This window comes from Lethenteron reissneri, chromosome 69, assembly GCF_015708825.2.
Source record: "Lethenteron reissneri isolate LAM-NWPU_2019-01 chromosome 69, ASM1570882v1, whole genome shotgun sequence".
NCBI lineage: Eukaryota > Metazoa > Chordata > Hyperoartia > Petromyzontiformes > Petromyzontidae > Lethenteron > Lethenteron reissneri.
Genome location: NC_083847.1, coordinates 8,414,678 through 8,442,285, shown reverse-complemented (window position 1 = coordinate 8,442,285; position 27,608 = coordinate 8,414,678). Strand labels below are relative to the sequence as shown.

Here is a 27,608-nt window from a genome sequence, read left to right as displayed (position 1 = left end):
TTTTAACTTCATAGTTTTATTACATTTCTAGAATGTCATTCTTGGAAAAATGTATCGTGTTCAGAAGCGCTTACAGGAATTTTTGGAAAACGGGGCATAGATACAACAGGATCCTACTATGAGCTTCAAGGAAGCAGCAACTGATCTTGAATCTTTGGAGCATGAATTTGTCAAGCTTCGTGATGATTTTGAGCCAAGTTGCTGTAGAAAATGCCAAAACAAGATGCACAGCCTGGGGGATAGATGTGGACAGAAGATGCCAGAAGAACTGGCAAGAGATGCAGGACTTTCAGCAGAAGAAATTGTGCGCGTTATGAAGAGCGTACTTTATCGACTTCAGATGTCACACGGTTTTTACGACTAAAAGACCTGAACACAAAATATGGATTTCTGCTGGACGTCAAAACTCTTCTATCCGACACAGATGTCAATGCAATTCGCCGAAATTGTAGATTTTGGAAATTTTTATGACACCGACAATGGCCCGACGAACTTTTCAGAGATTGGAGATTGCAGAATGCTGCTCAGTAACCGGAAATAAGTTCTACCAGAAACTTTTGGATCTTTAGTTTTATAGTGACGACATTTCCGAATTTGCGAATTTCACTGCAAATTTTATTGACAATAGCAGTTTCAATTGCAAGCTGTGAGTGGTCGTTCAGCAAATTGAAACTTGTAGTATTTGCGTGCTTCAATGGGACAAGATCGTCTCAGCGATCTTGCTCTTCTTAGCGTTGAAAGTGAAACATTGGAAAAAAAAGATTTTGATTACGTGATTGACCAGTTTGCGACAAGGAGTTAACGTTGACGAACCGGAGGCAGAGTTTCTCCAGCATTCACCCCCATGCATAGACGGATGCGTCACTGCTTCAGAACCCAGGGATCTGAAGCAACAAGCCACTTGTGCACAAGGCCACAAAGAATGTCTAGTCAAGCCTCCATTAGCGTTGTGGTTGTCTTTTCCAGGGGTAGAGCACTTTGACAATGCAGACAGATGCTTTGTAATGCTACAACCAAGGTCAACCCAACCTTTACTTAAAGCTAGTTAAAGTTAGCAGTATTCCGTTTCTCCTCCCTTGCCCCACATTCTTGATGTTCCTTTGAAATAGTTTGTTAGTGTGACGGAAAGAAGTGTCTCTGGAACATAATGTCCACATTTGCGTGTTTGGGTAAAAGGATTCATTAAGTCATAAATTAAAGAAACCTGGATTCAGATTCTTTAAGCATGGCAAGGTGCTCTTGTTTGAAGCCAAAGGCCTAAACCTTGGTACACGTTGCTGCTATCGAGGGAGTTGCCTTGGGGAAGAAACGTGGCCAAATGCAGCACTAACACTGCCTACATAATATGCACACAATCCTCGTGAAAGGTCAGAACAGCAGTAGCGGATTTAAGATTTTTATTTTTGACAATGGTCAGTAAGACATGCAAGTTCCAGCAATCACAAGTAGTCATCAATAGCTACTTCCGTCGAGCACCACAGCACGGCTCCTGCGCCTCCTGACGGCAATGGCAGCAGACAGGAGCGCAATGATGGCTGTGGCAATGACGAGGAGAATGGACAGAGTCCCAGCCGAGGCCCACGACGAAGAAGGAGCCTCCAGCAACAGCAGAGCAGCGTCGTTAACAGGAGCTTCTTCAAAGAGCACGGGGCCCTGCAGCGACACCACGTGCTTTCCTACCACGCTGGAAGCGTCAGAGATGCCGTTGCGCTCTGGAACAAGAACAAAAATCGGTTGAGGACAACTGGCCCATACGAAAGGACATCATACGCTGCAGGTCAAGTTCCCCAGAAAAATCAAACGAGTAGGTAATTATGGTTGTGAAACCAGTCTGCGAAGTTCACAGCAAATGCACTCTAAATATAAACGATAACATAGTAACATTAAAACCCCTTCGTCCTCTTGACAAATCGTTACTTTGCGAGGCTTTGGGTAAACAAGCACAATATATTCAATAGGTCGCGGTGGTGCTGCTCACTGTAGCGCCTGGTCTGTCCACACTGCCGATTGCACTCGGTGAGGAAGTTGGGGCTGGAGCTGTCGCACACCACGATAGAGCAGTGCAGGTAAACCTGTGGCAGACAGAATGCATCGCTCCGGTAGGTAAAGGTTCCCATGTTTTTAGGTAGTCCTTTTGCCCTCCAGTTGTACACGTCATCCCTCCATGGTAACCTGGTTTTTAATGGGTGGAAAGAATCGGGCACTCACGAGGTCACGGGTGGTGCTGCGGTCAGAGTTCATGAAGGCGAAGGCCTGGAGTGCCAGACGCTTGTAGTGAGAAGGCAGTGGCAGGTCAGCAACACCAGGGAAGAACACACTGCAACAAGGAGACTGCACGGGGCAGCTGCACAGGAAAAAGTGCCGTTTACCCTCAATTCAAAGCAGATTGAATGCACGCATCTTTATTTAAATCTGCACGCAAAGATGAAGGTCAGCTTTAGTCAAGACACGTTCACGACGAGCAAGGCAGCCCAAATGCCAATGTGTAGTGCATCTGTGCAATGCAACTGTAATAAAAGGACTCGAACACTTCTTTCTGTCTTCGTGTCTTTATTCAGGTTCACGTCTTTACCCACACGGCACTCTGTTATAACTCCTGTAATTGTAGCCCCCGGCTATTCACTGCTATTATAGCTTCCTCACCCCTCTGACTCTCTGCTTCATCTACTGTAACCTCCTCCCTGCAGACTTGCTGCTACCCCTATGTGCAGACCCTCTGGCTGTCACTGTATGCAGACCCGCTGCCCACTCTCTCTGTGCAGCCCCGCTGCTGACTGCAGCCTCCTCGCTGCTTCGGGTCGGTCACCGCTGGCCAACGGTGCCGATCCTCGCTCCCCCCGTGTTCGTGGCGATCTCGCCACACCCCGCTTCGCCCTTCGTGGCCTTCCTCTGTTCCTGGTTCCCCGTCACTCCCCCTGCTCTTCCGGTTCCCCTCCTTCTATACTCAACCCCTCTCCCCCCACGTGACCTAACTCCTCCCCCCCTGACGGCACCTCAGAAGGGCCGTTTACAACCGCATTACACAACCATCACTGCATGTAGTCGGGCCTTGTACAAACCACTAGCTCTGGGAGGCAGAGGGTGGCCGTGTTAACATCCAGAACCCAAGGAGCAGTGGCCATCGACATTTGGGGATGGCACTGCAATCTTGCTTAGACGCCAGTACTTGATAGTCACCATTACACGAACCGTTGTCATTGCAAGGGGACGTAATTAGCACAACTCTGCTTACGTGGGGGAAGAAAAAGAGACAACCAATGCCTCAAAACCAGGTTGCCTCTGCAGGCCCTACTGTGGCAGAGAACACTACCCCCACCCAGCCTCACCCATCCACCACAAGCTTCCACTGCGTGGGGTCGGTGGCATCTGTCGTGGGCGTGGCCCAGCAGTCCTTCAGGAAGAGCACCAGCGTGGGGTCAGAGCGGTGCAGCAGTGACGCCTGCACGTAGAGCGGCGTTCCCAGAAGCGTTACCAGCGGGTACTGCCAGGGCTGGTACGGCGTGGTGTACGAGTTGTCTGGCAGCGTGCAGACATGGTTCACAAGGCATGTGGATTAGTGGTGTAAAGGACCTGTTTAGAGCACATTGGACAAGGCAAAGCCCTAAAACGTGCGCATTACTTTTGAATTGAACTAGTGCACATCTCAACATGTTCCTGGCATAAACATCGTGGTTTATATTTTATTTGTATTTTTAGAATAAAATTCTGTGACCCTCACCTACATACAACGGCATCTCTAAATGTCTAGATGCTGTAAGGGGCACGGTTTCACACGGAGGGGTGGGAATCGGTTGCTAACAGTTGGCCAAGCTCTAGTCAATTGGTAACCAATGAAGCTATTGACAACCATTCGTTCAAGCAATTGTGATCTGAAAAATTAGGCTAAGAAAGCCAGTCCAATTTTCCTGTAAACAATGCCCTCAAGGAGACCGTTTTGATTGATCGGGGCATTGTCATCCCGTTCAATATCGGCCCCACACCAACATGATTTCAAGCCAATAGCTGCTAGATTCAAAACCTCAGCAGAAATTAGCATTTGAAGTTACACGTCGTACCATGGAGAATGTGCAAGTCGTTCTAGTTCCCTTATGGCTAATTATGAACTCTGTTGGCAGGTTCACAACACTGGCAGCACAGCCTAGCACGTTATCCGTTTGTTGCAGGGGTTTGCAGTTCAAGTCTAGCAGCCATGCCGATTAATGCTGCAGATGTGTTCAAAAATCGCATGCAACCTGCAATCAGTGGAAATTAAACCAGGGTCGAGCTCCTAGCCGAGCAATGGCTAAAATAATGACTTCAGCTGGCTTCGAGTCAGAGCTAATATAGACGCAAGTCTTCCCTGGGTAGAGCGACATCACAACCCGTGTTCAAGGTGGCATTTGTCCACCTCAGAGCTGCACAGGGTGTCGGAGAGAGCAGCACTCACCAGTGAAGACCTGGAGCAGCAGGGAGAGGGGCCCCGTGGCCGTGGCTGGAGGTGGCGGTGGGAGAGTGCTCACCTGCACTCCAAGCTGCAGGTCTCCACTTCCAAGGAAGCGGCATTGAAGAACCATCCTGGTAAACAAACACCACCCATCAAAAGGTCATGCACAACGCCCTCACGGCAGCAAGAGATTGCAGGAGCCACACAGCAGACAGGGTGCTTTGCAGACGTACCAGTGAAGTGACCACTTTGGTTGAAACCGTGTTTAAATTAGCCATAAACCATATTCCTACTACTTCAAGATGTTAAAGATCCTGTGACGAGGAAAAGTCGCCCTTGTGTGTCGAATGTCCCAATTTAATAAGTAAACCGTTGAATATGGAAGCACAGATTGCTCACGGTTTTGCAGGGATATGCTGCAAATATTTAATGTCGCAGGGACAGTGGCCATTGATGGGGGTTGGTCTCCTCTGCAAGACTCATGCTTGACCTTCACGAGCACAGCACTTGCAGTGCTTACTTGTATGTGGACGACTTGGTAATGGCGACGCTTCCATCGACGCAGAGCTCCCGCTCGGAGACCAACATTAACTCGTACACGAGCTCCTGCCCACTCCACTGGACACACCAAACAGTAGTTCAACAAAACGATAATGCTATTGAGTAATCAAGCAGAAGAATGACAAGTGGTACTGGCCAGGAGTCCAAATTGCTCACAATTTGCTACAAATTATATATTAGAATCCCCCTAAATTCTGCTTTGGCACTCGATTCATTTGAAGCTCAATCATAAAGTGACCCTGCTGTTCTTTATCAACTCGTGCATGATTGTGCTCTGCACATCAAGGAGTTGTGCATCGCGAAGGGTCCGATGCAACACTTCAATAAGGTCAAACAACAACCATCAGGATGGGAGCAGGGCAAAGCAGAGTCCAGGAGCCCATTACCTGCACAGTGGCACCACACGCTGCCATGGGTACGTCAAAGACTGCAAGGTCTGCAGACACCAGCACGGGGCTGCACTGCGCACCGCTACCGGCAGTCAGGTGCACGGTGCTCAGGTCCAGCGGCGGAGACGTTAGGTTCCGAGACACGGGCACCACAAAGCGCCCATCTGTGGTGCACACTGGGTGGCGCATGGCAGGAGGGTAATGGAGAGTTCGGTGACAGAACAAGTTCAGGGAACCAGCACAGCAGGATGCTACTGTGCCAACATAGAACCTCAAAGCAAGAGCCTAGTTTAGGTAGTGAATTATGGAACCTCTGTTTTGAGTCAGCTACGTACCAGCTTCACTGTAGAAGCAGCGGCGTAGAGTGGGGTCGTAGCAGCAGCCACTCTGTGCACAGATGTCCGCGCTCGGGACACTCTGCACAGAGTTGCATGGGAAGTTCCTGCTCTGACCAGAGCACGTGGCGATCTCTAACAGCAGCAGGAGCACAACAGGTCATCGTACAAAACCCCATACGTACTTAAAATAAAACGGCATCGTTTGAGCCACGTGTCATGTATGTTAAGGCGTGTTACTTGGCACATGACAAAATCACCCGGGCAATGCACGCAATCTCAGAAGCGGAGCAGGGTTGAGTGTACAGCAAAGATGGGCAAACACGTTGCTCACTGGCTGTAAAAGGCTCTGGCAGTGCAGCACAATTGGTTGCATTGCAGGTCAGTGCCACTCAACCTCGGCCAACAAGGAGCAGCGTGGTGAAGCATGGTCAAATGAATCCTAAAGACCCAGGGCAGCACCAACCAGCAGTGTTTTAGGAAAATGCGTTAATATGGTGCAACTATTGCAATCAGCCATTGGGGGAAAGTGCATCGGAAAAGGATTCAAGCTGCAAGTTTGTCCAATAAAAGCCAAGGGCATGAAACGCATTTGCAGGAAATGCAAGCGCATTATTGCAAAAGCACCAGGAGAGATGATCTAGGTCGAAACAAAAAAGGCAGCTGTTGACCCAGCAGACCCATTCTAGAGCACCAAGTCAGAGGTAGTGCAGTCTGTGGGTCCGATTAGCAGAGTCAAGTCAAAGGTACTCACCGCCAGCTCTCGCCGATCTTAGGTTTTCAGGGCAGTCGATGGTGAAAGCCCAGACGAGTCCATTCAGCCCCTGCCGCATCTCCTGCAGCTCCACCTGGATCTTCCTCCTGCCATCCTGATGAAATCAGCAAGCAGCCCTCAACATCGGACTCGGGGCCAGTGATCCATGAAGGCTTAAACAAATCAGTAGATTTAGTGCATTCGACATTGTTGGGCGAGGCCAGGCTAATGACAAGTAAAACTGTCAAATGGGAAACCCGCCACCACCTAGCACCCAAATTAAGGCAGGTAGACCACACGTGGGGGGGGGGGGGGGGGGGGGGGGTGCATTCCTGGGTCCAAAATCACCTTCCCAGGTTAACCCTTGTTATTGTACAAACGGATGCTGCGCTGCTCCGTTTGTAATACAGTTTCCATATTCAGCTTGCCACAAAACCGCCATTACTCTTCCCACAAACATAGCACTCACAAATTACCACCCTTCACAAGACTTATGTCTTCTGCAAGCAACCTCAAGTAGTGCACATATTTCTGGCACAAAGCTCGTATGTTGGTTAGGTCTGCCACTTACATTTTGCTGTTGTAGATCATACATGTCCAAGTAAGCCCCGTGTGCAATATTCTCTTACATCTACGTTGGTCTGTAGCAATATAGTGCCGTTGATTCTATACCAAGCATCAAACTGCTCCGAGTCCCTTCTTTGCATTGAATAGTATCGCGAATGCTGCATCCATTAGCAGGCGTGAAATACACAAACTGAAAGCTTGTTTTGTCGTGTAATTTTGGTGATGTAAGAGTTAAAACTCACACAATGCCTTTATCAAGGTGGCCACTTGGTGACATGGACGTCTAGATGGCAAATCCTTTACCGTTAAGCACAGGAGGAGAACAATTATGCTGGAGATAAGACTGACGAAGCGGAGACTAAAGACAAAAAAGCAATGCAATGAGGCAAAGCCATGGGCAAGAAAGGATACTTAGTATTGGCTTAAAGAGTAATGTAGCGACATGGCAAACTACAATGAATAAGATCACAAATGGAAAGTGCAAACCAAGGTAAATCTGAAAAGACAAAGATGGCAAGACCTTGATAAGATATATGGAATGAGCATTGCATCGATTGTCCAGGGATACCAGTCAAGAGAAGGAGCTGCTGTATAAACTAGAAACAAAGTCGCTACTACCTAGAGATGATCGAAATAACATATTGTAGGAATAAATTGAAAAATCAATGCAAACCATCTGAAAACAAATTCCAGAGTGGACGGCATGAGCTAAAAAAAAAAACTTTGAACTTTAAAAATAAAGGCACGAGCTAAGCAACCGTAGAGGGGAAAATACCAGAAAAGACAATCAAATTCGATTCTGGCCAGACAACATCGGTGGGCACGTGATGGCCGATCGGTTATGGATTGCGAAACATCAATTTTACTACTACCACAGCAGTCCCAGCGGGAACTAGCATCGACGCAAGTCAACGGTCTCCTCGTGTTCACCTCCACGCGCACGTGGCAGGCATCACCAGCAGCGGTGAAGTGGAGCGCAGCACCGTCCCTCGCGATGGAGAAGCCGCACTCCCCCTGCACAGACTCCACATCCACGGCCTCATTCCGCACCGCTGGAGACATCAAGAACAAAGTTAGAAAAACATGCATCTGGATTGCGCACCACAAGTTCATGTGTGCAGCGTGACTGCAAAGAGAACAACAAAGTATGGTGTCAGTGTGAACGCGAATAGGAAATCTCCACAGTACCCGGAACGTTTCTAGGACACAGGATCCTCATTACACCGTTGGAGTTACGGTACTCCCAAACCGGCACAACGACCTCGTCTAATAGTTGCTAGTAAATAAGGCTGCGTGTCAGATTCAGCGACAAGATCTCCCAAGTCGTCAACGGAGGACTCCGGTGGGAAATGCAGACGATGCGAGTAGAGAACCAGAGTCTGACAGGAGTCACCAGGTTCAGTTTATAACAGAAGGTACCACCTTGCATGAAATGGTCCAATGAAAGGGAGAGCCCATTGTGCAGGCAAGCAAGGGGGAGGTGTATCGATTAATAAGGGATTCACAGTCTAAAAGCATATTAGTTGCTGCGGCGCCATATTATTAACATTCCTTCCTTTATTAATTCTGATCTTACTCCCTCCCTTTAATCCTGCATAATGCATGGGCATACTGACTTTAAACCCCTCGCCAATCCTCCTACGCATTTCACAAGTAGTACCAATCGCATGTATGCATTTCCCATAAATATGCCAAATTCCTCTTGATATGGAAATTATTTTGTCAAGGCGCTCTTCGCCCCTCCATCCCAGCATAAATAGTCGCTCCAAGCCTGGGGCGTGCCATTCACTCTGTCTACTTGACAGACCTGTTCTCCACATGAAAACGGCTGCTTGCGTTGTGGCCGAACCAGTGAGAATTATTTTATGTTTTATTTTTATTATTTTGTTATTTTCCTTCTACGTGACTTTACCGAAAGAACCAAGACGAAGGGATTCACTCGTCTAGTAAACATGCAATTATCTTATGGAAGAATACGTTCTGATTCTCGTCATAGTCTGATGTATTAGACTAGTTGAAATGAACCCCGACGCCAATACATTAGCATGCTTTGAATCCCAGATTAAATGTTCCATCGTTCATGCGAATAACATTCCACAACACAGCATTAATCAAAAAACCTAAAATCGACACCAAATAAGAGAAATTGAAGCAGTTGGGACCAAACAACTGGCCAGAGAATCTCAGCCCCGAATCAATTTGATAGTATCCTTGAGAAGCATCATAGAGTCAATCATACAATGGATCAAGATGGTCAATTACGTCATCACGATTTAAGTGAAAGCTCGTGGACTCACTCCGTACAAAGACACGGTAGTCACTGCGAGAAGAGCTGCTCCATCCCACAGAAAAACCCAGGGTGGAGGAGATGCATTGCTTCAGCAGACCTGGGGGAGGCAGTTCAGAAGTTGAAACGTCAACATCAACTACACCTTACGGAGCAATTAAAAAACAGCCCGCGACAGTTGCTGGGTGGGCGCACATCAGTCCCTTCACTTTTCTGTGCACACAAGTGTGCAAGGTGTTGTGTGTTGCTCTTATTTGGCGCAAAGTCAAAAGGCACGTGTACGACTCGATAGTATGAATCTCACACCAGGGATCGTCAACCTGCAGCTTCGAAGCCGCTGGTTGAAACGTGATATTTTGGTAGTAGACCCCTGCATTACTCTTGAAATTGTAGTGGAAAGCTGCCAAGGAAGAGCCTGCTATGCAAATTATCAACGCGAGTGCACAGTTCGTTGTTACTACAATGGAAAGGAACAAGGCCATGATGATTTTGCCACGTGAGTGTTACGTATGGTCGTGCGCAGTCAAATGTTATACAATTCACTATTTTAAGTAAAGTTGCAAGGGCCGTGCCAATCAGTCACCAGCCATATTTTTCGAAAGCGTTATTATCGTAAAAAGGAACGTGCAAGGGAGAGTTAAGGTCCCCGAACGCCCCCTTTTCCATGCGCTGGAGGATTATTAATTATCCACGTGCCGGCCTATGCCCAGCCGCCGCCACCACGTCGCGTCACGCGACCGCTCCGGCGGCAGGCGCACAACAAATTCACCCCCCCTCCACCTCGTCCAGGCAGCGCTGTTGTTGGCAACTCGTGTCGCCGGTAACGCTTTTCCAGTTCACAGAGAGACGCCGCCATTATAGTCTTGTGCATGGCGGTGTCCATGCACACGATAGCAGTAGTGAGAGAATGCGCGATGTGGTTGTCATGTGGCGACAGCAGCAGCAGCGCCCCCTACCACTCGGCTCCCCCAGCGTCCGCGGTCCCAGCGACTGTCGAAGCCTCGCGTGGACGGAGCCCAGGCAGAGGAAGCTGCGGGGAGCACGAGACACGTGACCGCCAAGACGAGAGAAGGCAGGAGGAGAAGAGGCAAACACCGCCCCGCCCACCCCACAAAAATGAAGTGGCCAGTAGCGATTTTAGGGAGCACATATTCAAGGCCAGCACGGTGCACGAAGGCGTTGGTGTGAACAGCGCCACGCAAAGCCACCTTTGGAACCCCTTCAACCCACAATGGGGCAAGCGAGACATTTCGGGACCGCACCTCCACATTTTTATCTCAATGCATTTCTCCATGCAGGTCAGTTACCCAAAGCGATATGGAAACGCCCTCGCTTACAAACGTACACAAGACTTCATTATCCAGAGCTGTTGCGGAACATCCCTGAACACCACTCAGCACGCCCCTCCGCCTCCTCACCTGGTCAGGAGCAATGGAAGAACTCGCAGAGCCGCCATCGTAAAACAAATCATCGGCTGCGTCACTTCCCTTAGGCCATGGACCCCTTTTATATGGAGAGCCCTCAGCGATCCCGATCCAGATTGGATCAGATCCACCCACGCATTGTCTCATCGGCGATATTTTATCAGAGCAGATCCACTCACTCATTGTCTCATCAGTAGAGGTTTGCTCGATCTCGGCGCACGTGCATGGACAGGAGCTGCACCGCAATCACGCGGCACGTACGCAGGAGGAGTTAATTGGCTCATTACTGAAACTGAATGAGGCCGGGCGCAGATAAAAGCCCCGAGTCGGGACAGTAACTGCGTTGGCTCTGCTGGTGCCGTGCTAAGTTTCGGTTTTTGTTGTCCTTGCGATGGAGATCACGAGGGCTTTGTTTTCGATCTTGGGGTTATTATGTCTTGCCTCTGGTGAGTGGAGTTTGGTCGAAAGATTTTTTTACAAACGTGTTTATTTGTCGTGTAATGTAACTGCCGTGTTTACTAATGTGAACACCATAATATACACGTACTAACGATGGGCTTGGTAGTGTGGCGTGGTGGTTAATTCACCTTTCTATACCTGAATTTGCGTCCTGGTAATGTTAACATTGGCGAGATGTGTCTAGACCTGGGGCTTTGCCCTAATTCAGCCCGTACTGATCTGTATGGTCAAACTGTCTCCGGCAATGTGCGAGACTTGCTCCAGTAGTGGATTGCCAAAACTGCTTCTTAACCTGTCGTAACGCGTGTATACATTTATTGAGGTGCTACTGGGGAATTCAAACCCTAGTATTAGTAGCTCCGTGTGGATGATTGAGACTCGCGTCTGAGACTTTCTACGGCTTCACTGACCACCTGTGTCACTGTTTGGGTAACTCTCGCGTCTCGTCCCGTGCGGCACCGCCAGCTGCAGTGGCCACCTCCGCCACGGTGAGTGTGGTGTGTGACGAGGCGACGCTCACGTTGACCGTGAGCAGGGACCTGTTCGGCACGGGTCACCTGGCCCAGGCGAGTGACCTGTCCTTGGGAGTGCCAGCCTGCCCCGTCACTGGGAGCGACGCCCTTGCTGGGACTGTGACGTTCCTCTACGCACTGGAAAGCTGTGGCAGCAGCCTCCAGGTAACTGGCTGCTAATGCTGCTGTAACATAATCTGCGCAATCCAACTGCTTTACTTTTTGGCCGCGTGTAGACGCAGAAGAATTACAATTCCGCATTCGAGTCAAACCAGACTTCTTCAATAACAGCGGTTTATCGCTTTGAAGTCCACTTGGTGTTTGTAGTTCGGTCATTGCATTATTATGTTAAGGTCCGTTCTGGTTGACCAGTCGTACATTTAAGCGTTTTTAATCTTCCATAATACATTGGAAATCTGCATCTGCCATGGTTTGTGTGGGTGTGGTTTTTATGGTGGACATGAGCTATGTGAATTATTTAAACCAAGGTGTTTGAGCATTTTTTTTTATTATTATTCCGCTAGTATTGCAATAGGTAATAAACCCCATGTCTTCCTCCCTCCTTAGATGAGTGCAGAGCTGCTGTCTTACGAGAACTACCTCTACTACCGCCCCACGTCCAACACGGGCATTATCCGCACAAACTACGTCGCCGTGCCGGTCGTTTGCCGCTATCCCAGGCGAGTTCACCAGCAGTCTCTTGTTGACGTTTGCTTAATTTTGAAGTCCAGCTAAACTGTTTACAATTCTACCACTGTCTTTAAAAATCACGTGCCGTTTCGTATGCTTTAGCTTTGCGAGGCCTGAATTGCAATAAAGCCAATGTCAGCGAGTTAATCCACCGATGGAAAGTCTCCCTGTGCTGTCTGTCGTGGCGGTTTTTAGTGGCAACTTTACTGATGGGTTCACATCAAACGCCTGTCGTGGCCTGCCTCAAACATCCAGCCTTGCAAGTGTCCACGCCTGAAGTGGTGCATGTGTAGTGGTGATACGCGCTGGGATTGGGGATCGTATGCCAGCGCGTAATGATTGGCTGTGTATGTGGTGACACGCGCTGACGGTGGAGGATCAGGGGTCGGCGCGGGGTCGTGGGTTACGGGGTACTGATTGGCTGTGGGCCAGTGACGCGCTGAGAGGGAGTGACCGGGTGGCAGCGCGGTGTGATTGGTGGAGTAGTGTTAACACGCGCTGGGGAAAACGCATCGTAGAGAGAGTGCGTCGTGATTGGTTCACTAAGGAGCGATGCTCACGTCGACGTCCGCATCAGCTCCGTCTCTCGTGAGCAGGGGCTATAAAATGGGATGCACACAGGCGTAAGGGCGGTATGTAACCAGCGAAGAATGAAGACGGGGATGAAGCCATAGGGCCCTGCGGTACCTAGTCCCGCTGTCCTAACGGGACCGGGACTCTGTGTAACCCAGAGGCGAGTGTACTGTGTGTAGCCATAGGCATAGGGTCTACACGAGCCGAATGCATTGTGTGTAGCCAGAGGCATAGGGTCTACACGAGTCAAGTGTATTGTGTGTAGCCAGAAGCATAGAGTCTACACGAGTTAAGTGGAGTGTATAGTCCAAAGGATAGAGACCACCCGTTGTATTGTGACACGTCAAGATTTAATAAAAGTGTGTTACCCGTCAAGAAGTTCCTGCCGTCAATTCAAATACTTCACATGCATTGCATACTGCGTGAACCACGGTCCCCTTGATTATACTCCATTCCCCCAAGTCGTCTACTTACTCTTATTTGGTCCTCGTCGGATAAAAGTCTTGCAAGTTGCGATGTTAAATATACTCTGAAAATATGGTTCTGTATCTCTTCGCTTGTCTACTCCTTGTAAGATGATATTAACAGCATTGCAATAAGAATCTGGTCACAATTAGTGCTGTTGAGCATCGCCCACCTCTGCTCGTTTGTCGAGAATGTGTGCCTGATCTCTTCCTCACTGCAGGAAGGGGAACGTGTCCAGCAATGCCATCAAACCCACATGGATTCCCTTCAGCAGCGCCAAGGTTATGCAGCAGCAGCTGAGCTTCACGCTGAGGCTCATGACCGGTCAGTGGTGATGGGGATGTTGATTGCCTATTATGCACATGGCTACTACCAGGATGGCAGTTTAACTTTAGACCCTTCAATATGTTTTGCTTGGTATTGAAAAATAGGCCAGATATATTCCCGAGGTCACTAAACTTTATCCGAGTTTTAAGACTAGATTTTCCCCTGTTTGGCAACAGGTGTTAAGATGTTAAAACACCAAACTGAAACCTTTTTTTACAAGGAATCCTGTCTGCATTAACCACAATCCTTGATCAGAATGCAAACAAACTCTAATATATGCATTGTCTTTGAAACTGGTCCACACCAAACGGCTTTCTTTCGAGTTTTTTTTGCATTCCGACCACAAATATTGTGGTTAATGCACAAGATGCCTTGTAAAAGGTTTCGGTTTGGTGTTTTAACACCTGTTGCCAGAAAAAAGTTAAACCTATTCTCATATTTTGGTACTGGCACAGGAGGTCCCATGATTTTATCTGGGATTCTTCCACAAGCAGTGGCGTGAGCAAGCACTTTCCTGGCTGCGCTTTTAGTCTGCACTCGGCCTTGGCAATTGTGTTTTTTGAAGTTGTCGAATTGTTTTTTCTTTTATGAAGACGACTGGAGTGTGGCGCGACCTTCCACCGTATACCAGCTGGGCCAGACACTGCATGTCGAGGCGAGCGTGCAGACACTGAACCACGTTCCACTCCGGATCTTCGTGGTCAGCTGCTTTGCAACCCCGGTTCCGGACAGGAACTCTCCCCTCAGCTACCAAATAATTTCTAACTCTGGGTGAGATTTCTCTCTTAATCCCACCTGATGAATGTTTATTCTCTTTGTCGTAAATGTGGCATTCCACTGCTTGAGTATATAACATCCTGATGTTGGCATGCTGCTGAATCTTGCTCTGATGGTTAAGCCTGACCAGGTGTATAGTTAATGCTTTTTATCATGTGGTGTCTGTCGGTACATTACTGATGAGAGATGTGGTCAATGTGCGTCATTGGTGACTGATTTGGTTTGCGAGTGGGAGGAGCCCCTTAAGAGGTGGGCTTGGCGTACCCTCTGTGCCGTATTATACAGTGGAAGAGGAGTACTACATCTCCTAGCGCTGGCTTTCTGCTGGCCTGCCCTATGTAATGCCACATGTCATACCTCTACGATGTCTGTGCAGGTGCCTGGTGGATGGCAAAGTCTCGTATGATACTCACCTGACATCTGGCTTCCTGCTCCGGCAAAGTGACAACGTCCTTCGCTTCTTCATAGATTCCTTCCGCTTCCTTACGACGTTGACCAACAATGGCGATCAGGTGATCTACTGTCATGCAGGCTTCTACAGAAACCACCTTTTAGCCACGTGGTAGGCAGTGTGGTTGAATACGAACCCATCTTCCTCTTCTCGGTCCAGGTTTTCGTCTTCTGCCAGCTGAAGGTTGCAGATGTTGCTACATCTCCTACGGCTGTCAATAAAGCTTGCACCTACAGCCCCTCGGCTGCATACAGGTTGGTCTGCTTCCTTGCATTGCCCGGCAATTTGTTTTTTAGCGTCTTCCATCCAATAGCTCTATCCATGCCTTGCATGTGGGCTACATATTAATGCATGCCTGTGTGCTTAACTAATATCCCTGAGACCTGACTTTGGTTTCTAGCTGCAACTGGTATTACAACATTTCCTGTACAGTCCCACGGGTCTTCTCTTGTTTAGATATTTTCAGGTGATTATTGGTCATAGCCTGCACTTGTCTTGAGTTTAGCAACAAGTGTAGCAGCCTGCAAACGACGTTTGTCATTCGTTTGAGCTCCTTTTGAAAAATCTCAGCCTCTTAGCCAGAGTTCAAATCTCATTCGTGGCTAATGTCGGGAGCATCAACAGAGCCTCGCCTTCGTAGATTTTTTTTTTTCCTCAAGCTGATCACCAGGGCTCGTGTGTAACAACATTGGAAGTGGTCCTCGTCAGACTTTCCCTTCATGCTACAAATACTTTCAGTACTTTCCTATAAGGCTCTGACTCTACAGGTCCGGTGTCGTCCTACAGTTAAACACAACTCTGCCCAGAATTGTATTCCTGGCCACTGCTCCCATCGAGTGGTATTGTCGCTATCTGTCTGGTCGACCGTGGTGCTGGCCAAATGGTACACCACTGTACGTTGCTTGCCCTGAACGGGTGCTCAATCGGCACTTCTCAAATGTGAACGGATACGAGTGAGCATTGCCTGTGTAACTACAGACGACGTTTGTGTGCATGCAGGTGGGTCTCTGCTGATGGCTCGGACTCGGTGTGCAGCTGTTGCGAGTCCACGTGCCCCAGTGGAAGAAGGCGCAGGGATGTGGCAGCAGTGACTGGTGAGTACAACCGTCGTATTCAGCCATTTAGTCTTGTACAGAAAACCCTTGAATATCAAGGGAGTTACGTTCTTGGAAAGTGTCAAAGCCAAACTGCGACAGTCACTATGGTAAGCCTTGCCTAAATAATGGTGTTAGGTATGTGGCAATCAGGAATGGAGGCATCGCGATTGAAATAAGTAATGTGCCAAGTAAACTAAATAGAAATAATTTCGATTTAAAGCTTTTGTGACTGCAGGGATTCATATTCTTTTTTTCGGTTAAGTCACGTAGAAGGGAAATAAAAAAATTAAACACTAAAATTCTCATGGCGTTTGGATTGCAACACAAGCAATTATCATCAGTTGTGTATGGGCTTAAGCCTGGGCCTTCGCCACATTGTTAATGTGGTCCTCTCACTCAGGACCGTCGTTTGCGGTGGAAGATGTGATGCTGGGCCCCATCGTGATTGCCAAGCCCTTCTCAGATGGTGCCGAGCCAAGCAGCCCTGCAAAACAGCAGCAGCCACGGGTTTCTACATCTGCATCCAAAGGTAAAACTACCAGATTCTTTCATGGCACATTTTTTCCAGTCTCGGGGTTAAAAGATATTTCTCATACTTTGATACTGGCAAAAAGGTCCCATGATGTATCTGCTCGCCCAGGGATATAAATGTTCAGATGCATGGATTGTCGTTGTACTGTTTGCCTTTGGTGTTTTCTGGTTTGACTCGGACTAGCCCATAAAGAAGGTTGTCTCTGGTGTAGACCAATCCGTTTCAAAAATGATACCTATCTAAAAGGCGCAAATTCACCAAAAAGTACGTGTGATTAATGCAGACTTAATTCCTTGCAAAAGGTATCTATTTGGTTAATGTATTAACACCTGTTTTATTGTCAGAAATAGTAAACCCTATTTTTCATATCGGCAGATTATTTTAAGGCTAAACCCAGGCAATGACGGTCTAAGGTTGACCTCTCATGGATTGGCAGTCTGTAATACTTAATCTCTATACGGAACTTGATATAATTTGGAGGACGCGATTTATTTCTCGAAGTCTGGTTTCTCCTCCTTTTGAAAGGGCCTATGACATCCAACTACAACCCCCTTCCCCAATAACAAGTTGAAAAGGTACCAAACACGGATTTTACAGCAGTGCCCTCAAGGTATGCCCAACAGATATTGCCATGATCCTCCTTAAATGTCCTTTGGTCGTCAGATGTAAATATGTTTAAGATGGCAAGCTATTTAACAGACGTAATAAGATATTTGTGATTTGGTTTTTAATAACATAAGATGTGTGACTTTCTGAACTAAAGCCATCCACCAGTGTGAAATGGCAAACCTTGGTGAGTGACATATTTGAACAGCACACCTTGACCAAATACTTGGATAGGTCAAATGCCCCCACAACCTCCAGCACGTGGAAACCCTAGCTATACGGCTCCGCAGTTACCCACCAGCCCTTTCTCTCAATTGTTGTTTTACAGGTGCTGCTCCCGTTCTTGGTCTGGGAGTGGCTGCACTGGTGATGGCTGTCGCAGCAAGCGCCACGGTGGCTTTGTTTGTTTCGAAGAGGCGTCGCACGACTCCTTCAAAGGGATTGGAATCGAGCTTCTGATCTTCTGTTGCTTTGCTTAACCTATGAAAATAAAACTCTGGTGCATTACTTTTCTGGTCTTGTGGGGCCTTTGCTTGGTGTTGTGAGCACTGTAACCACCATCGCCCAGTTAATGAGGGCGAGTATGGATACGATTAGGTGGCCTCCAATTCATACGTTGTAGGACTAGTGGGATGTACCTAATATAGGCAAATGTTTTTACTGGTAGGAACGAAGTGGACCAGCCTACAATAGATTATATCGTCCGTCCGTGTAGCAACGTCGCCCCCTACTGCAAACACTTGGCATGACCCTACAAAAACCTTGACTCTGACGCTTTCCTGGCTAAACAAGTGTAACATTCCCTTATAATTCCCTGAGATAGCTTTTTAATTAACTTTGAAATTAAAAAATAACTCGCAGCGCCCTAAAGCCTCGAACTACGCCTATCACTCTCCCTTCATATCGTACCCCCGTGTGTGTGCAAGGGAGTTGATGTTTAACAATGTTACATTCCCTGATGCTTTTAAATAGAAACCTTTAAATTTAAAGCTTTTACCTAAATAATAAAAAGCCCAGGCATAGGCCTCACTCTCCCTTCATATCGTCCGATTCGGTGTAGCAACATCGCCCCCTACTGCAAACACTTGGCAGGACCCTACAAAAACCTTTAGACTCTGTGGGGCTTTCCTGGCTAAACAAGTGTAATAATACATTATGTTTATATTCTTTGGTTATTCGTTCCTACCAGCCCACCCCGCAGGGTCCTGTTTAAACATTCCCAACTGTCCTTACTGGCAGTCATTCTTTGTCCTGTACAATGGAGCAGTTGAACAATTTCACGTAAGAAATGCCTTCCTATGCTACTTTGATCTACCATAAAAAAGCCCCCAGAAGTTTACAACCGTGGCAGTAATTGGGCATTTATGGTACATTACAAAGACGGGCAAGGTGCAACAACCTTGCAAGGAAAAGTAGCCTTTAATATTGTACTTAAGCTGACAGTTGGCGTTTTACATGTGGAAATTTGTTTCCATGGTGCCCCACAGCCTTAACTCAAAATATGTATTCATCCTAGTGACATGAGCTCTGAAGCTCTGTCCATTGGATGCATGTCAAAGTTACAACCAACAATACAAACTATCGGAGTGCATAGTATCTTGAAGGTACATAAATTACACTATACAAAGTATATACGTTCAAATGGCATGAATACACCGATTCCCATGCTTGGGCAAGTTGGTCCCAGACCAGAGGAAAGTCCCTTGCTAAAATTTAACTCCTTACATGAGTAAGGATGAAAGTTACAAATCCCATTGCCAGTGGAATTAGCACTGATTTTGGATATGTTTGTAATGTCTAATTTACAACGTCAAGGATCTGTAATGACGGCCTATGTCCGGCTCACGTGGTGATTGGCTCTGCCGGTCCTGCTCAACAGCCAATGGGGGGAGAGCCTGGGAGCATGGCCCTGGTGTGATCAAGGGATGTCAGCTAGGGTGATTGGTTCTGCTGCTCTTGGCCTCAGCGAATGGGAAGACAAGTCAGGGGCGTGGTCCCGGGAGTTGATGGAGGAATCTGGAACATTCAGCGCAGGCTATTAAGGATTGGCTGGCGAGTACCACGTGACTGAGGCATTAAATAAGGGAAGAGCCAAGGGACACGTGGTCAGACAAGGAACGAAGAGAGAGGGGCCACGCGCGAGCGGGGCTCCGAGTGCCACGTGGCGGTGCGTCTCTTGCAATCTGTCTGCCCACTTCCCGTTGCCTGCCAGCAACGGGGAGTGCTTGTGAACTGAGAAAAGTAAATAAAAGGACCGATTCCACAAGCCGTCTCCAGAGTGTTATTACAGATCCAACGCGGCACTGCAAAGGCTTTGTTACATGTTCTTTGGATGGGTAGATGGAGCAGTCGGCCCTCTGGGTTTGCACGATGCCCCTTTATTTATTTTGCACTAGCGGTAAGTACCCGGCGTTGCCCGGGTGAAAAATATCTTTCAAAACTTCTCTTAAAAACCTTGCATATACACACGGCTACTAAGGTATTGTGAAACCTCGGTGGGCAGTTGGTACATTTCTACACCAACAAAATTATAAGAAGCTTGCAATACTCCAAAAAGTTGTAGATATTGTGGGGTAAATTAGTAGTTGATATAAAAGGTTTCCGAAAATTGTGGACCCCCCCCCCCCCACCTCAAAAAATAACTTTACCCCCGCGTAGGTATATAGACCTACACACCCTACATACAACAGAGGAAGTAGAACTATTGACTCTGTAGTTATATCTACTGACTGTACAATAGTAGCTACTGACTGGCGTATTTACTGATTGTAGTAACGACTGACTAGTAGTAGCTGCTGGGCCTACAGTAGTATCTACGGACTCTATAGTAGTAACTAACTGTATAGCAGTAGCCAATGACTAGTAACTACAAACTCTAGCAGTATCTACTGACTCTAACTACTCACCGTAGTGGTATCTACTGCCTGTATAGTAGTATATACCGATTGTAGCAGTAGTGACTGACTGTAGTGGTATATACTGACTGTTTTAGTATCTACCAACTCGATAGCAGTATCTACTATCACTACAGCAGTGCAAACCGACCGAGGAGGTACCTGCTTTCACTAGAGCAGTGCATACTGACTGGTGGTACATGCTATGATTACAGCAGTGCATACTGTGGTGGAACCTACTTTCACTACAGCACTGCATGCTGTGGTGGTACGTGCTATGATTACAGCAGTGGATACTGATTGTGGTCGTGCCTGCTTTCACGACAGCAGTGCATACTGACTGTGGTGGTTCCTGCTATGATTACAGCAGTGCACACTGCTGTGGCGGTACCTGCTATGATTACAGCAGTGCATACTGCTGTGGTGGTACATGCTATGATTACAACAGTGCATACGGACTGTGGTGGTATCTGCTTTCACGATAGCAGTGCATACCGACTGTGGTGGTTTCTGTTATGATTACAGTGGTGCATACTGACTGTGGTGGTACCTGCTATGACTACAGCAGTGCATACTGCTGCGGTGGTACCTTCTATGATTACAGCAGTAGAAACAGCTGTGGTGGTACCTGCTATGATTACAGCAGTGCATATTTTGGTAGTACCTGATATGATTAAAGCAGTGCATACTGACTGTGGTGGTACCTGCTATGATAACAGCAGTGCATACTGACTGTGATGATACCTGCTATGATTACAGAAGTGCATACTGACTGTGGTGGTAACTGCTATGATGACAGCAGTACATACTGTGGTGGTGGTGCCTGCTATGATGACAGCAGTACATTCTGTGGTGATACCTGCTATGATGACAGCAATACATACTGACTGTGGTGGTACCTGCTACTTTACTTAATAACCAGGCTACAGTCTGCATTATAGACTGCCAGTACACTAACCCAGCTTAATAACTATCTGTACAGTCTACATTATAGACTACCAGTACACTCACCCAGCTTAATAACCAGGCTACAGTCTGCATTATAGACTGCCAGTACACTCACCCAGCTTAATAACAATTTGTACAGTCTACATTACTGACTGTCAGTACACTAACCCAACTTAATAACTATTGTACAGTCAACATTATAGACTGCCAGTACACTCACCCAGCTTAATAACCAGGCTACAGTCTACATTATAGACTGCCAGTACACTCACCCAGCTTAATAACCAGGCTACAGTCTGCATTATAGACTGCCAGTACGCTCACCCAGCTTAATAACCAGGCTACAGTATACATTATAGACTGCCAGTACGCTCACCCAGCTTAACCAGGCTACAGTCTACATTATAGACTGCCAGTACGCTCACTCAGCTTAATAACCAGGCTACAGTCTACATTATAGACTGCCAGTACGCTCACCCAGCTTAATAACCAGGCTACAGTCTACGTTATAGACTGCCAGTACACTTCTAGATTTGAAGCTTTCGTGACTGCAAAGTCACGTAGGTAAAAAATTGTACTAAAATTATTTTTTTTAAAAACCTCACTTGATACAGCAAATCTGGCTGTGACGGTCCCACTTGATGACGGAGACTTGCGTTGCCTCCGAAACGTCGTGATTTTTATTATTTTATTTTTATTAATTTTAATTTCATTTTTTACCTACGTGACTTTGCCAGTACACTCGCCCAGCGTAATAACTGTTTGTGCAGTCTACATTTAAAGAATCTAATCTTGGCGCGCTTGGGTTTCATTTTAATTAATGAGTTTTCTTTTCATTTGTATATGTTATGCTTTCAAGTTTTTAGAAGTTTTTTAAATCAATTTTTCCCCCGGGCAACGCCGTTAGTAGCAGTTTATATTAACCAACTTATATATAACGGGAACAGGGCGATTCTTAATGAATCTACAACCTTCGATTCCTTTGCGCGATTAAGAGAATCGATTCTTGGCGCGGTCGGGTTTAATATTAATTGCACAGTTGTATTTTCATTGGTATGTTATGTTTTAAAGTTTTTAGAAGATTTTACATGTATTTTTCCCCCGGGCAAGGCTGGGTATATCGAGTTTATAGCACAAAGTCTTCGCCTGACAAGTGTGGGGTGACGAGGCCTAGTAACGTGCAGAGCCTCCGGCCTCGCCTAGATTGCCCACCCGGCCGAGGCTGGGTGCTGGGCCGCTACCCCCCCCCCCCCCCGCGCTAGAATAATACTGTCTAATCGCTATAATTTTATTATCTACCGACCCTATAATAGTAAGTGCACACATTGGGGTGGGGGGGGGGACGTGAAACTTTGATGTATTTACCTCAGTGTCGCGTGTACATTTTTGTGCATTTGGAACGGGAATTAAAAATGGCGTCCGACCCACAGCTACGGCGTGGTGCCCGTTGTCAGGGGCAACCGCCCGTTGTCAGGGGCAACCGCCCGTTGCCAGGGGCAACCGCCACCACCACCACCCACTCCACCACCACCCACTCCACCAGCACCTCCACCACCCACTCCACCACCATCTTCACCACCTCCACCACCACCTCCACCACCACCCACTCCACCACCACCTTCACCACCTCCACCACCCACTCCACCACCACCTCCACCACCCACTCCACCACCACCTTCACCACCTCCACCACCCACTCCACCACCACCTCCACCACCCACTGCACCACCACCTTCACCACCTCCACCACCCACTCCACCACCACCTCCACCACCCACTCCACCACCACCCACTCCACCACCCACTCCACCACCCACTCCACCACCACCACCCACTCCACCACCCACTCCACCACCACCCACTCCACCACCTCCACCCACTCCACCACCACCTCCACCCACTCCACCACCCACTCCACCACCACCACCCACTCCACCACCTCCACCTCCACCCACTCCACCACCACCTCCACCACCTCCACCCACTCCACCACCACCTCCTCTACCACCACCACCACCATCACCTTTACCACCTCCACCACCACCACCCACTCCACCACCACCTCCACCCACTCCACCACCCACTCCACCACCACCTTCACCACCTCCACCACCACCTCCACCACCACCCACTCCACCACCACCTCCTTGGTTCATTAACGAGTTCTTGCCATCGTCTTCGAGTCGTAGTTTGTTGTTGATATCGAGTCCGGCGTATTTATTAAGTTAATAACTTCAGGGTGAAAAACATTAACACCCCCCCCCCATTCTTATAGTTTTCATACTTAAATTAACTCGTCGTAAGTTATTGCTGTAATTCCAGCGCGCGGGAAGTAATTAACACTTTAGTTAATAAATATTGTTGGTTGTTGTTATTGTTATTTAATTAAATTATTTGCTCAATGTCCAATGCACTCGCTGTGGTTTATTTTTGTCGTTGTCACCACCAATCTCCCCACCCCACCCACCAACCCCCCCACCCACCAACCCCCCCACCCATCAACCCCCCCACCCACCAACCTCCCCACCCACCAACCCCCCCACCCATCAACCCCCCCACCCACCAACCTCCCCACCCCACCAACCAACCCCCCCACCCACCAACCTCCTCCCACCCCCCCCCTAACCTCCCCCCCCTAACCTCCCCCCCCAAACCTCCCCCCCCCAACCTCCCCCCCCCAACCTCCCCCCACCCCCCCCCAACCTCCCCCCCCCAACCTCCCCCCCAACCTCCCCCCCACAACCTCCCCCCACCCCCAACCTCCCCCCACCCCCAATCTCCCCCCACCCCCCCCCCAACCTCCCCCCCCCAACCTCCCCCCCCAACCTCCCCCCCACAACCTCCCCCCACCCCCAACCTCCTCCCACCCCCAATCTCCCCCCACCCCCCCCCCAACCTCTCCCCCCAACCTCCCCCCCACAACCTCCCCCCACCCCCAACCTCCTCCCACCCCCAATCTCCCCCCACCCCCCCCCCCAACCTCTCCCCCCCAACCTCCCCCCCACAACCTCCCCCCACCCCCAACCTCCCTCCACCCCCAACCCCCAACCTCCCCCCACCCCCAACCTCTCCCCACCCCCAATCTCCCCCCACCCCCAATCTCCCCCCACCCCCCCCCAACCTCCCCCCCCAACCTCCCCCCACCCCCAACCTCCCCCCACCCCCAATCTCCCCCCACCCCCCCCCAACCTCCCCCCCCAACCTCCCCCCACCCCCAACCTCCCCCCACCCCCAACCTCCCCCCACCCCCAACCTCCCTCCACCCCCAACCTCCCCACCCCACCCCACCCACCAACCCCCCCACCCCACCCACCAATCTCCACCCCACCCACCAACCTCCCCACCCCACCCACCAATCTCCACCCCACCCACCAATCTCCACCCCACCCACCAACCCCCCCACCCCACCCACCAATCTCCACCCCACCCACCAACCTCCCCCCACCCCCAACCTCCCCCCACCCCCAACCTCCCCCCACCCCCAACCTCCCTCCACCCCCAACCCCGAACCTCCCCACCCCACCCACCAACCCCCCCTACCCCACCCACCAATCTCCACCCCACCCACCAACCCCCCCACCCCACCCACCAATCTCCACCCCACCCACCAACCCCCCCACCCCACCCACTAATCTCCACCCCACCCACCAACCTCCCCACCCCACCCACCAACCCCCCCACCCCACCCACCAATCTCCACCCCACCCACCAACCTCCCCCCACCCCCAACCTCCTCCCACCCCACCCACCCACCAACATCCCTCCACCCCCAACCTCCCCCCCACCTCCCCCCACCCGTCACACCAACTTCCCTCTCCTCCACCCAACACCAACCCCCACCCCCCCTCACCTCTTCCGGCCCCCACCCCCACCCCACCACCGGAACTGACGTCACTCGGCAGACATTTTCTACAAAAAGATGTCCCGTTCCCTCCTCGCGCGTGGCCGCGGGCGCCATTTTGTATTAAATTTTACCTCCGAAATTTTTTTAATTTTCTCTCCAAAATCCATTCAATAACTCCGTTTTTTCCCCTCATTAAAAAACGACCGCGCGTGACACGCACACAGAGACAACCGATAGATAGAGATGCCGTCCAAGAGAACTAAGAACGGCTTCTACGCGTACATGCAGCGGGCATCGAAGTGACGGGACTCGAGGACGCGGCCCGGCTCTGCGCGCCCGGCTGGGAGGTAAACAAAATAAAATAACTTTTTAAAAAACTAAAAAGTCCTTCGGTTGATTATCGTTTGGGTGCTTTCGGTGAAAGTTACGTGGATGGGAAAAATATAAGGTAAAAATCTAAAACTAATAACTCATTCGGTTGAATATTCTTTGATTTTTTTTTCGGTAAAAGTCACGTAGATGGAAAATAAAACAAAAATTAATAAAATGAAACTTAATGAAAACAAAAAAACTCATTCGGTTGATTATCGTTTGGGTGCTTTCGGTGAAAGTTACGTGGATGGGAAAAATATAAGGTAAAAATCTAAAACTAATAACTCATTCGGTTGAATATTCTTTGATTTTTTTCGGTAAAAGTCACGTAGATGGAAAATAAAACAAAAAATAATAAAAATGAAACTTAATGAAAACAAAAAAACTCATTCGGTTGATTATCGTTTGGGTTCTTTCGGTGAAAGTTACGTGGATGGGAAAAATATAAGGTAAAAATCTAAAACTAATAACTCATTCGGTTGAATATTCTTTGAATTCTTTCGGGAAAAGTCACCAATAAAATAATAAAAATATGAAACATTTTAATGAAAAAAAACTTGTTTGGGTGCTTTCGGTGAAAGCCACGTGGATGGAAAAATTAACAAAAAATATAATACTCTTGGTTCTTTCGGTAAAGTCTCGTAGAAGGGAAATAATAAAATATTTTTATATGAATCCGTGCAGTCGCGAAAGCTTTAAATCAAAATTTAAAAATATAATACTAAAAACTCCTTCGGTTGAATATTCTTTGAATTCTTTTGGTAAAAGTCGCATAGATGGAAACGAATAAACAAGAATAAAATGAAACATTTAATGAAAACAAAAAAACTCCTTCGGTTGATTATTGTTTGAATTCTTTCGGTAAAAGTCACGTAGATGGGAAAATAATAAAATAAAAAAATGTATTAAAAAAAAATAATTCGAACTAGATTCGAAGACAGAAATTAAATAATATAATTCGACGTTTCGATTGCAACACGAGCAGCCACCATCAGGTACGAATGAATGAGAAAACAAACTTCGCAAACTTAGCAATATACAACACAGAGTCGGTCAACACCACAATCAACACCCCCCCGCCTGTTGATTCACGTTCTTACAAAGATTGCTAAGTTTTGAGAGAGAGACAAAACACAGACACAGACTCACACAGAGAGACTCACACAGAGATACACACACAGAGAGATAGAGAGATACACACAGAGAGATACAGAGAGAGAGACACACACACAGAGACACACACACACAGAGACTCACACAGATACACACACAGAGATACACACACAGAGAGAGACACACAGAGATACACACACAGAGATACACAGAGAGACACACACAGAGACACACAGAGATACACACACAGAGATACACACACAGAGAGACTCACACAGAGAGACTCACACAGAGAGACACACACAGAGAGAGACACACACAGAGAGAGACACACACAGAGAGAGAGACAGAGAGACTCACACATCGAGAGAGATACACACAGACAGAGAGAGACACACATAGACAGACAGACACACACACGCAGAGAGACTGACACAGAGACACACAGAGACATTCTTTGAATATTCTTTGAATTCTTTCGGGAAAAGTCACTAATAAAATAATAAAAATATGAAACATTTTAATGAAAAAAAATGTTTGGGTGCTTTCGGTGAAAGCCACGTGGATGGAAAAATAAAGTGAAAATATAATACTCTTGGTTCTTTCGGTAAAGTCTCGTAGAAGGAAAATAATAAAATGTTTTAATATGAATCCGTGCAGTCGCGAAAGCTTTAAATCAAAATTTTAAAATATAATACTAAAAACTCCTTCGGTTGAATACTCTTTGAATTCTTTTGGTAAAAGTCGCATAGATGGAAACTAATTAACAATAAGAATAAAATGAAACATTTAATGAAACAAAAAAACTCCTTCGGTTGATTATTGTTTTAATTCTTTCGGTAAAAGTCACGTAGATTGAAAAATAATAAAATAAAATTATTACAAAAAAACTCATTCGAACTAGATTCGAAGACAGAAATTAAATAATATAATTCGACGTTTCGATTGCAACACAAGCAGCCACCATCAGGTACGAATGAATGAGAAAACAAACTTCGCAAACTTAGCAATATACAACACAGAGTCGGTCAACACCACAATCAACACCCCCCCGCCTGTTGATTCACGTTCTTACAAAGATTGCTAAGTTTGAGAGAGAGACAAAACACAGACACAGAGACACACAGAGAGACTCACACAGAGAGACTCACACAGAGAGACTCACACAGAGAGACACACAGAGAGAGACACAGAGAGAGACACAGAGA

General features: G+C 47.9%; 3 protein-coding genes across 3 annotated transcripts; 1 reads left to right on the top strand and 2 right to left on the bottom strand.

Moving 5' to 3' along the window:
- Nucleotides 1–1,451: 1,451 nt before the first annotated feature.
- LOC133360694 (zona pellucida sperm-binding protein 4-like) lies at nucleotides 1,452–10,357 on the bottom strand (the record flags this gene model as incomplete). Its single annotated transcript, XM_061579484.1, has 12 exons — nucleotides 1,452–1,712; nucleotides 1,979–2,072; nucleotides 2,209–2,344; nucleotides 3,327–3,516; nucleotides 4,427–4,554; nucleotides 4,944–5,041; nucleotides 5,371–5,549; nucleotides 5,709–5,843; nucleotides 6,463–6,577; nucleotides 7,960–8,081; nucleotides 9,327–9,416; nucleotides 10,273–10,357. Coding segments are annotated over 12 exons (1,632 nt in total), but the record flags the coding sequence as incomplete, so codon positions are not given.
- Nucleotides 10,358–11,131: 774 nt separating this feature from the next.
- Nucleotides 11,132–17,688, top strand: LOC133360541 (zona pellucida sperm-binding protein 3-like). Its single transcript, XM_061579328.1, has 10 exons — nucleotides 11,132–11,186; nucleotides 11,665–11,876; nucleotides 12,279–12,395; nucleotides 13,664–13,763; nucleotides 14,360–14,537; nucleotides 14,920–15,055; nucleotides 15,154–15,248; nucleotides 15,994–16,088; nucleotides 16,492–16,620; nucleotides 17,558–17,688. Exons 1-10 carry the CDS (start codon nucleotides 11,132–11,134, stop codon nucleotides 17,686–17,688), a joined length of 1,248 nt encoding a protein of 415 aa, XP_061435312.1.
- Nucleotides 17,689–22,636: 4,948 nt separating this feature from the next.
- On the bottom strand, nucleotides 22,637–25,029 carry LOC133360693 (uncharacterized; the record flags this gene model as incomplete). Its single annotated transcript, XM_061579483.1, has 3 exons — nucleotides 24,967–25,029; nucleotides 23,095–23,236; nucleotides 22,637–23,046 (listed from the first exon to the last, which is right to left on the bottom strand). Coding segments are annotated over exons 1-3 (615 nt in total), but the record flags the coding sequence as incomplete, so codon positions are not given.
- Nucleotides 25,030–27,608: the final 2,579 nt, after the last annotated feature.